The sequence below is a fragment of the Chaetura pelagica genome, unplaced genomic scaffold (assembly GCF_000747805.2).
Source record: "Chaetura pelagica isolate M959 unplaced genomic scaffold, ChaPel_1.0 scaffold188, whole genome shotgun sequence".
Classification (NCBI taxonomy): domain Eukaryota; kingdom Metazoa; phylum Chordata; class Aves; order Apodiformes; family Apodidae; genus Chaetura; species Chaetura pelagica.
In genome coordinates, this window is record NW_009954196.1 from 1,495,344 (window position 1) to 1,510,881 (window position 15,538).

General features: G+C 37.0%; 1 protein-coding gene across 1 annotated transcript in view; it reads left to right on the top strand.

The window, feature by feature from the left end:
• DNAJB14 (DnaJ (Hsp40) homolog, subfamily B, member 14) overlaps positions 1-11,968 on the top strand; it is a 20,441-nt gene extending 8,473 nt beyond the window's left edge. The window contains exons 2-7 of the mRNA XM_010003167.1: positions 2,111-2,256; positions 5,249-5,434; positions 5,838-5,932; positions 6,611-6,720; positions 8,493-8,665; positions 11,400-11,968. Coding sequence (XP_010001469.1) covers positions 2,111-2,256; positions 5,249-5,434; positions 5,838-5,932; positions 6,611-6,720; positions 8,493-8,665; positions 11,400-11,524 — 835 coding nt within the window. The 3' untranslated portion in view covers positions 11,525-11,968. The remainder of the gene's footprint in view (positions 1-2,110; positions 2,257-5,248; positions 5,435-5,837; positions 5,933-6,610; positions 6,721-8,492; positions 8,666-11,399) is intronic.
• Positions 11,969-15,538: the final 3,570 nt, after the last annotated feature.

Consider the following 15,538-nt stretch of genomic DNA (forward strand, 5'->3'; position numbering starts at 1 on the left):
ATTCCTGCTTTTCCCATGAGGGTTTCCTGCTGGGGCACTTTCACTGTTGTGAATTGCAAAAAAACTATGGAGTGAGTTCTTGAGGATTAGAATAACAGGTTGGCACTTCTTGGGTTGTGGTTTTTATTTCATTTTTCTCCTTCCTGCATCCTAGAGTTGTGAATTAAAAGCATATTACATCTGCAAAGAACTGAACTGTTGGGGAAGAAGTTGTTGAGGATGCTCAGCACTTAAGAATGCTTGAACAAATGCTCAGCACTACTGTTTTAAGGCTAATAAAACAATAACTTTGCTAAGAGTTGATGGCTGTCTACCTAATTTTATATCAACCAAAGTTTTGAGGAGTCTGGTCCACAAAGAGATAATTCAGATACTGAAATACTGAAGAACTTGCATTGGATGCTGAGATAGCAATTTATTGAAATAAAAGCTAAATTTGATACTGTTACACCTTTAAATAAAGCTGTCTGGTTTTGATACAGTTCATAAATAATCCAGGTCTTCAGGCTAAGGATGAAGGGATCTGAACACTACCAGAATTTTTTCTTATTGTACAAATTCACAAACAAAAGTTTCCAAGATTCAGAGTGTAATTTAATGTATTTTCTTTCTGTACTTTCTTGATGATGGATTCACTGTGTTCTTTTTAGTTAATGTCTATCAGCTTCCTAATTTGAGCTGATTAAATATTACTTAAATATAATGAGCTATATTTATTTCACAGGATGTTTGTGTTGGCAGCTGCCTGCATACATGCAATTCAGTGCTCTTGAGAGCATTACACTGAGACTTCCATAACAGCCCGTGTTCTTTGAACACAGGAAAAGGGATCCCTCAAATGAAATTTGATTTGATCACTGTGTGAACTGTGAAGGACCACCCATGACAGCGTGGTTGTACTTCTGATGCCAGCCTTCCCTTAATACAGGGTACCCACTCCTCCTTCATGAAAATGCCAAAGACTTGCTTACTCCCAGGTTTTTCACTTGGCTGCCCTAGGTATAGACTTTGTAAAACTAAAACCATATTTACCTAGAAATCTGTGCGTTTAAGAGAATGTGGACACAGTTGCAGCCACGTGAAGAGAATAAAATGAAGCTTTTAAAATGTTTATGGATGTAATTTCTGTTTCTTGCTCAGGTCAGCTCTTTTCTTTTGGTATGCACCAAATATCAGCATGCCTCATTTCTGCAATGCAAGTTTGTGATTCAGCCTTATTTCTCTTAAGTTTCTAAATTCTTACCCAAGTAACTTGGTTTGATTTTAAGAGGAATTCATTGGTTTGGTCAATTCTTCCTGCCCACATAAAGTTAATTTCCTGCTTGTCCCCTGTAGCTGCTCTTCCTTCTGAGTGTTGCAAAGCATACCAAATCGTTACATCATTTCCAGATTTGCTTTTCCAGTCTGGGTGAGACTGCCTACCAGAAGACTATTTCCAAGTTTTCACAGTTTTAAAAAATGCTACATTGAACATGTGAGATTAACTGAATCTGTAACTGCTGGAGCTGTTACTGTTTCTTAGAATTTATATAAATGCAGAAAGTTTGTTGAGATCCAGGTGCTCAGCATCAGAGGTATTCTCATGTGACTAATTTCCCTGAAAAGTGAATGCTTGAATGGTGTTATGACTTGACTGTTGTTTGGAGAAAGGGAGGAATTGTTTGTTTTGATTTTTATCATGCATACCAAAGTGCACTTGCTCTTGAGAGTCAAAATAGGCCTTTGCTAGCTCTGCAAACTAAATATGGAATCTTCATTTAATGCATATTAACAGCAGTATTCACATAGTGGGGATGAGGAAATGTAATTGCAAGCTGAAACCTTTTCTTACAACTGTAGTAGCTCTATGTACCAGAAGTAAAATAAATAAATGTAGTAAGCAATTTTGCGTACAATAGCTTATTGTGCTCAATAGTGAGTTTATTATGAAAAAAATGTTTCTTTTTTCTAGAGTGGATTTTTTCTAATATTTTATATTAAAAGCAAGATATGTAATTTATTGCATCAGTGCAATGTATTGCCTCCTTTGCAGCTGTGTACTGATATACTACTTTTATGTTGAAGTGGTTTTGGTCTTTTTTACAACATTTTACTTTATTTTCTTTTGCAGTATAAAGAAATGTAAAAATTATTATGAAGTCCTTGGGGTGTCAAAGGATGCAGGAGAAGAAGACCTGAAGAAGGCTTATAGAAAACTTGCTTTGAAATTCCACCCAGACAAAAACCATGCACCCGGAGCAACAGAGGCTTTTAAAAGTAAAATACCATATTTACTTAACATTTATTTTATGAGTAAAATCTAGCAGATTACAATAAATTAATCTACATTGATCACTTGTCTTTTTACAGAATTTTCGATGTGGTGTCTTCTACCTAATATTAAACTGACATTTTTATCCAAGAAAATATTTGACCTTTATTTATACCTAGAAGTATAGATAAAGAATGTGAACTGTTGCAGTAGGGTTCAGTTTCAGAGGATTGACTGGAATTTTCAGGTACAGGGAACAAATACTTGGTCTGTGAAACTCAAGTGCACCTTTTTGCTGTTGTTGGCTTAACGTAGTCAAGTGAATCTATCTTGATTCTTCACTGTACTTGAGCTTAAAAAAACAAGTAATACTTGATAGCAAAATGAAATTTTTACCAAATCATGTGCCCCATGCTAAGTTACCTTTTCCTTAGAATTCCTCATATGTTTGTAGTTTTACTACTTTTTCCTTAGAAAAACACTTGTGATCAAACATGGTCTTATTAATAGTTGCCTTTGACCATTTCTTAGTTAAAATTTACAATCTGACTTGACCTGATTTAAGACTGCCAAGCTTAGCCCTGCAAAGGGAAAATTGTTTTGGAAATGCTTTTTAAAGAAAACCTGTACCTTCATCTTAGACACAGATTAAGAAAAATGTGAATCGGTAAGAAATGATCAAGCATAAATAAATCTGATTGTGGTACATCTTATTTATTTGTCCTGTGTCAGGTTTACATGCAGACATTTGAAAAAATTAGTTGGATAAAACTGATAAAAAAACTGGGGAAAGTCCTGAGGAAGACTTCTGATACAGACTTTAAGGGAAAATTATAATAATAATTTAACAATTTCAAATGAAAAGTTAGATAGAACATAGCAGGAAAATTGTTTCCTAATGATTATTTTAATTCAACTGTGAGATGGCTTTCTCTAAAAAAGATGTTGTTATAAAATTGTCTTAGGCCTGTAAATAAAATATTTTCCTTCTTAACAGCATTTTAAAATAATATTTTAAAATGTAAGTAAACATTTTAGTCTTATATTTAATACTAGCACTTTGTTCAAGTTTGATTTCACTTACAAACTTAATTTCACTTTCTGGTTCTTAATGAGATGAGTACATGAACAGAAAATTTTGTAGGGGAGTCTTACTGACTAAAAATTATTTCATTAAATCTGGCATTTTGCTTGCGTTGAAATTATTGTAATATTTTTGTATGGCTGAGGAAATTTATGATGTAGTTTGCCTTTAAAAGTGTCTGATGAATTTCTAACATCCAGCTGAGGAGTTTCATAATGGTTGTTATTTCATAATCATGCTTTATTCTAAGGAAAGGTCAATTAGAAAACAGATTTTAGTTTGGTGTTAGGCTACATACATAGATGTTAAGCTGCCTAGTGCTACACTTCTGTTGTATTAAGCAGGCTTCCTGAGATTGTTTTAGATTGATAAATTTGTGCTGACTTTTAATCTCTTGAAATATTTTTTACCAACTGCATAAAAAAATCTTTCCTTTGGAACTTTAGAGCAGGTTTTTTATGTGCTTATTGAAAGAAAATTGTATTTTAATCAAACATTGTGAATTAGCATCAAATAATCAAGACCAAATAACAAATAGTCAAAAAAGATTGCTGACCATACTAAGACAGTATGGTATCTTCACTTGGTCTGCAATCACCAGACTTTTATCTCCCCAGATTCTTAGTTGTTGGGGAAATCTAAATATTTACTAGCAAATTTATCCTTGTCTGTGTAACAGAGGAATCTTGTCACACTATTTGGTGTTAGTAGCATATATCACATGCTCAATGCAAGTTACCAGGCTCCATTTCTTTGGGTTTTCTTCTCCACTTGAAGGAATGGCTAATGATTAGTTCTAAGGGCATCTTTAAATGCATATAGCTAAGACGCCTTACCTCTTTTTTTTAGATTGGATAATGTTGAAAACATTAATTACACAAAGCCACAATCTTATTTGCCTGTGTTAAGGTTATAGTGGTGCACCTTTCACAAACTTTTGATGACTGATGGCTTTTCAACACAAAAACATAATCCCTGTGCCTTGTGTTGGTCAGCTGTAAAAGAAGTCTTTTGTTGGAAAGGCCTGAAGCAGAGAAAAGAATGGAAAGCAGAAAGGGTTTAATGAAGACATGACAAAGTGAAGATTGTTTATCAAGTGCCAACAGAAATCTTCCTTCAGTCTGCAAGACCTGTATGTCTGTGCAGAGCAACCAGGGTCAAAATTTGTAAAGTCAGCAGAGCTGGTGGTCTTTTCACAGTGATTCTTTCCATGCTACCTAATTCAGTATTTTTCCTTTCTATTGCCAAAAGTGAAGTTGTTCATTTGTGATAATGGAGTGTGAGCAGGGACAAGCATCCAGGCTACACACTCGAAACATTGAGGTCATATTGACAACTTTGGGAACACACATTTTCTTGTCATGCATACATGTTGTACTCCTCATGTTACACCATGCAAGACTTTGTGTTATTAATGGAATCCATAAAATATCTTAAGTATATAAAAAAATACATTCCAGCTGTTGCAGACAATGAAGTTGTTAGATTCAAATAAGTGACCACTTATTAAATGAAACCAAAGAAAACCTACTGAGTTTATGATGTTTTTAAGCTCGGCTGCAAACTGAACTTTGCAATTACTCCACTTCAAAGCTTTCATTGTCATGCTTGATGCTTTTTTGTAATTGCAGTGAGAAAGAACATTTCCACAGATGTAGGTGTTTCCTTAGAAAAAGGATCAAAGCTCTGCTGCCTTCTGCCAACAAGAGAAAAGGCCTTTCAGTAGCTTTAGTGGGAAACTTTGTGGAAACTATGCTAAAGTAGAGATATTTCTGGACCTTGTTGTGCTATAGTTGATTTGTTACATACAGTAGAGGACGTAATTCGCTGCTTGTTCCTGACTTTGGAATTGAAATTTTCTTGCTGGAATGGCTCTTTTGTTTATGAGAGTTGTCTTTTATTCCTTGCTTCAGAAATCGGAAATGCATATGCTGTGCTGAGTAACCCGGAGAAACGAAAGCAGTATGACCTTACAGGCAGTGAAGAGCAAACATGCAATCACCCTAGCAACGGTAGATTCAACTTCCACAGAGGCTGTGAGGCAGATATTACTCCAGAGGATCTATTCAACATGTTTTTCGGAGGGGCCTTTCCAACAGGTATTTGTATATATCAGTATATTCATCAGGATGGTGCTACTGCCCAGAATGGCATGAGGGTTTGTGACATTGTAAAGCAGTACAGTTGTTTCAGCCTGCCTCAGCCTCCAACTCTTTGATCTGCATCACAGCTTATTTTTCCCTTAGAGTAGCTAAATCCCAAAAACGTGAGGTCAGTTCTTTATGATGATTTATGTGGTGATTCTGTAGGACATGAAATTACAGATCACTTAAATCTCAAAGTATTTCTTGGAAACAACTTTGAAATTGTAAAATATTTAAAAGTTGAGTTATTTTATGTCATTGTGGGGTAACATTAAAATGCTTTATGTTGTTGCTTCTGTATTGACCTCTAAGTAGTTGGGTTTTTACATTATTTAGAAGTGGATATTTCTTTCCTTAGGTAGTGTCCATTCATTCTCTAATGGTCGTGCTGGCTACAGTCATCCTAATCAGCACCGTCAGAGTGGACATGAAAGAGAGGAAGAGAGGGGTGATGTATGTTTAAACTCCCATTAACTTTGAATTGTGGATTGTGAAATATGTTGAAAGTCACTTTCAGTGGTGTGACTATACAGGAGCTGTGTACTGTAGAGGAGCATTTGTACTTGTCAGTTATATATTTTAAAATTTTGGCAGGTGGTAGTCATTCAAACTGGTAAATAGATATGCAAATTTGAAAAGGTAATAGCCTGGTTTTGTAAATCTGTTGTTGTATGTCACTATCTTACTAGTGACTGGTAGTATTAGCCTAAATACGTGACTAATTCTGGTCACTAATCCTTTTCTACTTTTAAAAATTTATTTGGGCTGAGCTGAGAATTGTACTTGAGGTTCTGTATTAATTTATATGAATTATATGTAGTCCTGTATAATTGCTGTATGGAAGAGGCCAGATCATGGTGTACAGTGTAACAGAACCAAGCTATTCGTTTGGTAATTGTGGCTCGATTTGGTCGATTGTGGCTACACACTAACCCATGAACTCTTGTGGCTTGAGCACTCTATGAATACTGTGTATGCACTGGGAAGTTATGGTGAGGCCACAGTGTTTGCAGATTTGGAGTTAGAGTTCTCCTAGCAGCTTTTGATGCTTGAAGCATGCTTAGCATTAATCTTGTCAAATTTACAATTGATGCTGTTTTATGAAATACCTGAATCTGTTTTGTTCCTTAGGGAGGTTTCTCTATGTTCATTCAGCTGATGCCTATTATTGTGTTGATCCTTGTCTCCTTGTTGAGCCAGCTGATGGTATCTAACCCTCCTTACGCCTTATACCCAAGAACGTAAGTAATGCTGAATTACATTAGCTTTAAGCAGAGAGGATGGTATTGTAATCACCAATTCCATGTAGAATCATTTTAGAGAGCCTTCTGCTAGTTTGTCCTTGATTTTTCCACAGTGAGGAAGGGAGGGCATAGACAAAGCAGAGCAAAACTTGAAGGTTAGGTACTAAGAACATGCTGTGAGAATGTAATGAAGAAAAGAGGTCAGTGTGTAAGTTTGGGCTGGGATAGTTAATTTTCTTCATAGTAGCTAGTCTGGGGCTATGTTTTGGTTTTGTGCTGAGAAGAGTGTTGATAATGCAGAGATGTTTTTGCTTACACAGAGTCAAGGCCTTTTCTGCTTCTCACCCCACCCTACCAGGGCATCAGCTAAGGTTACACAAGAAGTTGGGTGGAGACACAGCTGAGCCAGCTGACCAAAGGGATATTCTATACCATATGATGTCATGCTCAGCATGTAAACCTGGGAGAAGGATGAAAGGGGGCTTGGGGGGGAGAAATTTAGAGTGATGCTATCTGTCTTCCCAAGTATCTGTTATGTGTGATGGAGCCCTACTTTCCTGGAGATGCCTGCCTGCCCATGGGAAGCAGTGAATAAATTCCTTGTTTCCTTGACTTGTGCACACAGCTTTTGCTTTACCTATTGAACTGTCTTTATCTCAATCCATGAGTTTTCTCACTTTTACCCTTCTGATTCTCTCCCATCCTACGGGGAAGGGAATGAGCGAGCTGCTGGGTGGTGCTTAGTTGCCAGCTGGGGTTAAACCAGGACAGTCCACAATACCTGGAGTTTAGAAGGTCTGTTGCAAGGCAGTGGGTCCATGCAACATAGCATGTTGCAAACGTGTTTGCATCTCCAAAGTATTTAATTGAATCCTGAAACCTACTAAGGCTCATTATTCTTGTAGGGGTCATCTGTGCTTGTAGCAAGTGAAGTACATTGAAGCAACTTTCTCATCCTTACTTAAATTTTGAACTAGATGAAGGCTGTAGAAAATTGTCTGTTCTTTGCTTCATTCTAGGTGATGGTAAAATCATTTGTCTTTGTTTTCTTGCAAAGTGAAACGTGCCTGTTTTGTACAGTAAGATAAATACATCTTTTATCCTTGAGAGAAATAAGTAATCAAGGATGCAGCTAGTAGACTTAGCCCACTTGCCACAACTGTTTTAAAGGTTCTTCATTCCTTGCAGAGCTCTCTGCCCCACAACAGAAAGTTTCATTTTCTCCTCTCGTATTTTTCAGAGTTCTTTATTTCCAGAGCATGATGTTTTTCCCTTCTGCAGCAAAGCTGTTATGATGCTTATAAATACTTCTCTGCCAAAATTTTGTGCAGTCTTTGATTTTTAATCCACAGAATGCCAGCAGAAAATGGATTTGTCAGAGCTGGCAGAGAACACTGAAGATGCCTGTACTGGGTTGCTACATGGTAGTGAGCTGGTTTTCCTTCTGTTGAGTTTGAATGTAATTTTCAATTAGAAAGCTTGTATTTGTTAACAAAGTATGAAACAAGTGGCTTGCTAAAGTGGGAGTTTTTTCCAAGATCAAGGGTTTAAGCAGCTGAATTTTAATATTCAGGTGAATATAGTAATTTTATTATCTGGCAAATTATGCAACCATTCACTTCACTACTTGTCTTGAGAACGCAGATTCAGTGATGCACTGTTCTTCTGCAATAGCAGTATTTTTAAAAGTGTATTTGTGGTGTCAAACAAAATCAAATAAATATCTAATCTCTATCTCCTTTTTTTTTCTTTTTTTGTCTTTTTTGCAGAAGTACAGGGCAGACCATAAAAATGCAGACAGAAAATTTGGGTGTTATTTATTATGTCAACAAGGACTTTAAAAATGAGTACAAAGGAGTGTCATTACAGAAAGTGGAAAAGAGTGTGGAAGAGGATTATGTATCCAACATTCGTAATAACTGTTGGAAGGAGAGGCAACAAAGTAAGTTTGGTAATATGTGTAATTTCATGAAAGCATGCATTACTATAAAAAAAAAAGATTGCCTCAGGCAAGAATGAAGTGCTTGTATTATTAACGTGTCTGAATGAGAAAATGAGTGTTAAAGTTCCCTGCTGTTTCTCACTTCTAAAATTGTCCCCAGTGTCACTTAATTTCTGTGTTCTACTCAGTGACCTAACCACCATCTGCAAAGCATCAGCAATTTTAACCCTGCTGCTCTACTATCTGTGACCATTTCTCAAAAAATTAAAGATGACAATGCATTGATAATGAGAAAGAAATTACTCTCATTTAAGGATTAAAGCTAAGAATTTTCATTTCTTCCACATTATTTTATCATGGCAATATCTCATTTCCCTAGGTCCTTTTGTATAAATACATAAATGAATAAATAAATGTAACTGAAGCTTATGTAGGTGTTTCCAGAGAATGAAAAAAATAATCTGCCTTGGAGAACAGTACATATAGAACTTGCTTTTTCCAGGCAACCAAGGACACGCAGCATGTCCTGTAGAACATCAGAAGCTGTAAATCAGTGCTTAATCTTTTGCCAATGCTGAATAATTTTTCTTCCTGACTTGGTACCTTGGCCATATCAGACCTTAAAAATGTGGGTTTTTTTAGTTCACAGTCTGTTTTTCCAATCTAATATTGTACAAGGAGCTATTTTCTTTCAGGAGCCTAAAACTAAGTGTTAAACTAAGTGTTAAAGCATAACAATACTGAATAGCATTGGCCATCTCTAATCATCTTCAATTTTAACCTGTTATTCTATTATCTGTGACAATTGTGTGAGCCTTTCATGCTGTGAGAGCAAGGCTGCTACCATGACATCAGTGTTGGAAACAGGTGGTTTCAACTTTTCAGATGGCAAACTTCAGTAAAAGTTTACTGTTAAGCTGTGTGTTTCTGCATAACTTTGCACTTGAGTGATGCCAGGTCTTTGAGCTGAAATGGCCCCTTAGCTTCTCCCAGTTGTACAAGACAGCCCAGCATCATGGCTTGTCAGACACCCAAACAGGACTGCGCGCTTTCCTCACACTTGGCCTGTACATGTACAGCTACAAACTGCACTGCCTGTGCATCCCTGGCCTGATGCTTCCTGAGGCATGAGCCTCCTTCCTTGTGAGTACACATTGCTTGTGCACAAGTACATCTTTACAGTTTTACAAATTGCCCACAGAAAAGAACTCAGCAGAAAACTGTGTTGATAAGTCACATGTATGCAAGAGAAACACCAGTACTTTGGGGAAAAGCTTTCAGATTACTGCCCAGAGTACCAGGTTTTTATAATTATTTTTTTTCCCAAATTTTTTAAATAGAGGAAAGCCTTAGAGAACTTCTGAATTTAATTCATAAGCAAATATAAAAACCCTTGTATTTTTCCAGCTAGGTTGTCCTTTGGTCATCTTGAAATCTTTGACTATGTTCAGTCTTAATCGAATGAGTATCTAAATTTTTCATCTACAGGTAATTGCTAGAAGAACAATTGGTAATCGTATAATAAAGTAGTTTACAAAAATCATCATGGTTATTAACAAAAATTGAAAAGAAGCTATAATCGAGCACAATAAACAGAGGACATATTATTTATACATTTTTTTCAGTGGAGTGTAGATCTGGAAGGATAGTTTGCTTTTATTGACCTAGTAATTATTCAGATTTACTGGCTTGTTATATTTGTGTCTCTTGTAATATACTTACTGTCTAAATAGCTTTGAAAAGGCTGAGTTGATAGACACTTTTCACCAGGGGAGGGAAAGAAGAAAGAGTACCTTTCCCATTTTTCAGCGTTTTTTCTTGACACGTTTACTTTTTTAAGCATAAACAGAGTCCTGGACAATGCAGAGGCCCATGATTCTGTATTTACTGGGAAAAATGTGATTACTAGAAAAATACCTGATGCTAGTATAATGAAGAAAAATAACTTGAATGTGACTGTCGTGTTGTTTGCTATGTGCAATTTATCAGGTTGTGAAAACTTACCCAAAATTATTCTGAGAAAGCAGCTCCTTGTAGATTTTCTCTATAGAAATAGATCATTCTGTGGTTTTAAGGATTCAAATACCTGTTGTGTATTAGATCTCCTTGACGGTTAAAATCTTTTCAGTGTTGATTGATATTTCAGAATGCCTTGCTAATGCATTTTGAGTTGATGAGCTGAAAAAGATGTATATAATGTTAAGCTATTGAATACTAGTATAATACAGAGAGCTCTTTTATTAATACCTCTAAACACTGCCAGTCTGAAGCAGCATCAGTTGAAGTAATGGGCTTGACATTCGAATGGATTTTTGGACAGAGACAAGATGCTTGAGCTGTCAATAATATGCAAGGTCACACAGTGTGGCCTATGTTTGTATTGTTTAATGAGGTGTGACAGAAGTAGTGGTGGGTTTCTTGGTTTAGCTGAGGTTTTTTTGTGGTGTGTTTTGTTGGGTTTTTCTTACATCAGGTACTGCTCTATGAAGTATGAGGGTGCTGGAAGGCTGTTAGCACTGTTGCTGCTCAAAAAGATGAAATGCTTGTGAATATCCAGCAAAGGGAATCTGTAGCAGTGCTGTTGAGGTGGTGTCTGTGGGTAGTTAGAATAGGCAGAGGGAGAAAAGGGTGAGAATTAAACCTGAGCTGTTTTGGATGGCTCTGAGCAGGCATGTATCGTGTGCAAAATATTCAGTTTTTAACCTGGAAAACCTCTTCTCTTTTTCCCTTCTAGAAACAGATTTACTTTATGCAGCGAAGGTATATCGAGATGACCGTCTCCGAAAGAAAGCAGAGTCCATGTCCATGGACAACTGCAAAGAACTGGAGCGGCTGACCAGCCTCTACCGAGAAGGCTGAACTACAGCTACACACATGCATCTTTACTTATGCTGTTATCTCTCCTGTAAATTGAGAAGAGATTTAGTTTCACCATGAATGCTGGAAAAGAAGGGTTGGATGTAAAACTCTACTGTGTAGCTGTTTCCAGAAACCTTATGCTGAAATATCATTTAATGGCTTCTTTACCTCCTGTGAAATATGGTAACTTTAATTGTCTAGATTTTACTTCAAAGCTTCTGTGAATTCTTTCAGCAGAGAGAATAGCTCAGAAAGGATGCTATACTTGTAGAGACTTAGTCATAGTGGTTCTCCTCTAACATATTTGCCATGTAAATATCTGTGGAAAGAACACTTTGTGTATATACGAGTTAAATGACTTTCTATTTAAAAATCTCAGAAATTTAGTTCCATACAACATTTTGTCTCACTGATGGAATAAATAGTATGACTACATCACTCCTATTCAGATGTCAAGTGTGTGGAGTTGAAACAAGAATTTTTAATATTTTATCTCTAACTCTATGTAAAATCTTCTAGGTTTACCAGCTTAGAGGAGCTTGGTATTTTTAAATATGGCATATATTCCTAAATATTGGTTGGGGTATATTGATCTGGTATAGAGTAGCAGTTAGCTGTTGGTAGTTTTTTAGTGTTTCTAAGCAATGCTGAGAAAACTAAGAACTACATTAATCTCTTTTTGAAGTAAATATTTGCAAATGCTGTACAGACCACTATAAGCATTGCTTTTAGTACTTGCAACAGCTTACAGCAGCTCTGCCATTTGGTATTCCAGTAGTAGTAAGTCCATACATATGGTTAACATGCATTCATCACTTCCTTAATTTTCACTGGGAAGGTAGAGGAAAACATGCAATAGTGAAACTGTAAAGCTAAAAAAAAAAGAGAAAAAAAAAAAGGCAAACTTTTTTTTTTTTTTTTTTTTTTTTTTTTTTTTTTTTTTTTTTTTTTTTGCTGGGAGGCTTCTATTTTCTTACTACTTTTTATTTCAAGCTTAGGTCCCAACATTTATTCCTCAATGGGCACCACAAGTGGAACAGGGAAATATTGCTAAGGACAAGCTATGTGCCTTTCAACTCTTTTGCCAACTCTTCAGATGCTTTGCTAGCTTGCAGTACGCTCCTATGGTCAGAGCCATATCCTTTGTCCCAGGGCAGAAGAGGTAGGGGCACACCTTGCTCTGGACTGCAATGTTGCTGTCCAGCAGTGATGACTTTGTAGAAATGAGCAAACATACTGTTGGGGTCCTACATACCATGTCTTGTAACTCCATGGCCTGTACGTGGAAACTCTATGTAGCCACACCTGCTGATGCAAATCGGTGTCTTGAAGCCGCTAAGTAAAATGTACTTATTTTTTTTTTTTTTTTTTTGCTGGGAGGCTTCTATTTTCTTACTACTTTTTATTTCAAGCTTAGGTCCCAACATTTATTCCTCAATGGGCACCACAAGTGGAACAGGGAAATATTGCTAAGGACAAGCTATGTGCCTTTCAACTCTTTTGCCAACTCTTCAGATGCTTTGCTAGCTTGCAGTACGCTCCTATGGTCAGAGCCATATCCTTTGTCCCAGGGCAGAAGAGGTAGGGGCACACCTTGCTCTGGACTGCAATGTTGCTGTCCAGCAGTGATGACTTTGTAGAAATGAGCAAACATACTGTTGGGGTCCTACATACCATGTCTTGTAACTCCATGGCCTGTACGTGGAAACTCTATGTAGCCACACCTGCTGATGCAAATAGGTGTCTTGAAGCAGCTAAGTACAATGTACTTAAACTTTACCAGAAGTGGGTTGGAAATGTTTTTAGGTTCCATAGCTGGTGTTTTTACATTTTAACAGTGCTGTGCAGGAGAATGTTTCTTGTATTTGAGAATGCCAGTTGGCTCGTACTATGGGCAGTATTTTTTTGTTTGAGAAAGATGCTGTTTGACCAATGCTTTCGGTTTATGTGGAGCCAAATTCTCCTCTGAAATCGGAAGTTTAAATACTTGAATGACTTAATTGGAATTCCTTCTGATCTAGAGCAAGATTTGACTTTAGAAATACACTACATGCTATTGCTCTAAGTCACCCAGAAATTATTTTGCATATATACCTTTTCTGAACTGTCCCACTGGAAATGTCCTCTATTGAATTGGTGTAACATGAGAGAAACTCGCTCCAGGCTTTTAACTAAGCAGCCAAATCAGCATTCAAGATGGACATCAAAGCCTGAGACACCAGGCAGAACTAAAAGCTGCTGAAACAACAACAAAAGGGTTGCTGTACTGAATGTCTTCACTAAAATTATAGGGAAAATGTGCAGAAGTAATACAAAGGCACCCCAGTGTCTTAAGTTTGCAATAGAAATTTATGGAGAAAACGTGATTCCCCCATATTTTGTAACTGTTCAGAATGTATTGTAATTATAATAATGAAAACAAACTATCAAAGTACTTACTGGTACTCCTGTGTCTTCTTAATAGAAGAAAAGTATTTCAAAGGCTTTAACAAGTACTCGGGCCTTCCCATTCAAATGAGTCTGAGCTTGCATGTGAAAAAGATATTTAACACATTTGTCAGAATGAAGAGATGGTCTCAGCAAAACTGATTAAAATAGTCAGAGGGGCCACGTCTGCCCTGGAGTTACTTCTGCTGCAGCTGAGGAGAAGCAGGTAAATGGACAGATGTTGAGCTGTGTTAGGTTGGTTATACTGCTATCAGCATCTCAGCAAACTGGAATAAAGCAGTTACTGGGTCTTACAGCAACACAGACATGCCAGCAGTTTAAAAGTGAGACCTAGGCCGCTGCATTTCACTGGATCATCTTCTGCCATTGCCGCTTTCAAAGAAGGAAGCAGTATGTTTATACTGGTGGGGAAATGCTGCTCAGCATCTACCTAATTAAATAGTTGCAAACGTTTAAGTACACAGCAGTATGCAAAAGTGTGCTATCATTTTGGGTAGCATGAAGATTCACCTGCTCTAAGTATGGTCTGCAAACATTCTTTTAATATTCCAAGTGGGTGTTTCTCTCCTCATGATTGTTACTTTTTCCTCAAGTCTGACAGTTTTTTCTTCAGAAATGTCATTCCTTCAACAAAAGCAGGGAAGATAATATACTGGGAAGTTCAGAAGGCATTTTCTTATGAGCAAGATGCTAACTGAAGAGGGTGGAGTACTTGAATCTTTCCAGATCACCTTCCTTTAGAAGGTGAAGCTCTCAATAAAATATTGGAAAGATTTTTAACAACCTGGCTAGAAAACCCTCAACTTTTCTACCTACCTAAAATTAACTCCTTTTATTTAATTTTTAGATTAAACAGAGGTCATAACTAATGATAGCACAAGCATTGGTTCTTCATTTCTCCTCCAAAAGAGAAAGCAGGAACAGCCTACAAAAAAGCCCCGTGAAAAATCCTGGGATGACACTTGGACGTAGCAAAATGAAAAAGGGAGATGATTTGCATCTGCTGAAATACAACATCAACGTGTTCTATTTATGGAGCATCCTGAGTCCAAGTGAGTTTGGTGTTCACATCTGATGAACATTCTCTTACTGTTTAGGTGAAACAAGATTAAATTCGAATTTTTTACTTTTTTTAAACAGTCTTGATTCTTTTGCAAGTTTGCAAGACGAGGCAGAATGTTGCAGCCACTAAAATGTAACGTGCATTTAAATAGGCAGCAGAGACAACTTAAAATTCTATACATTGTTTAATATAAATTTGTAACGAATCCTGTAAAAGGATTAAAATGAGAGGGCAAGAATGTTTTTTCCTTACAGGCTGTATGTTCCATACATTTCATTCATCCTTTTAACAGCTGTTACTCTTCTTGCACACCTGTCAAAGAGAGCAGAAGGAAAATGTAACAGTAAAAGCAAACTTTTATTTAAAAAACACAAACCACAAAAACAGTGAACATACAAACGAGCCATCCTGCCCCGCTCCTCCGGGAGCGTGACGGAGCCTTCCCGGCCCGGCAGGTGCCCCCGGCAGCCCCGGGGGGTCTCGCGCCCCGCCCCGCCCCGCCC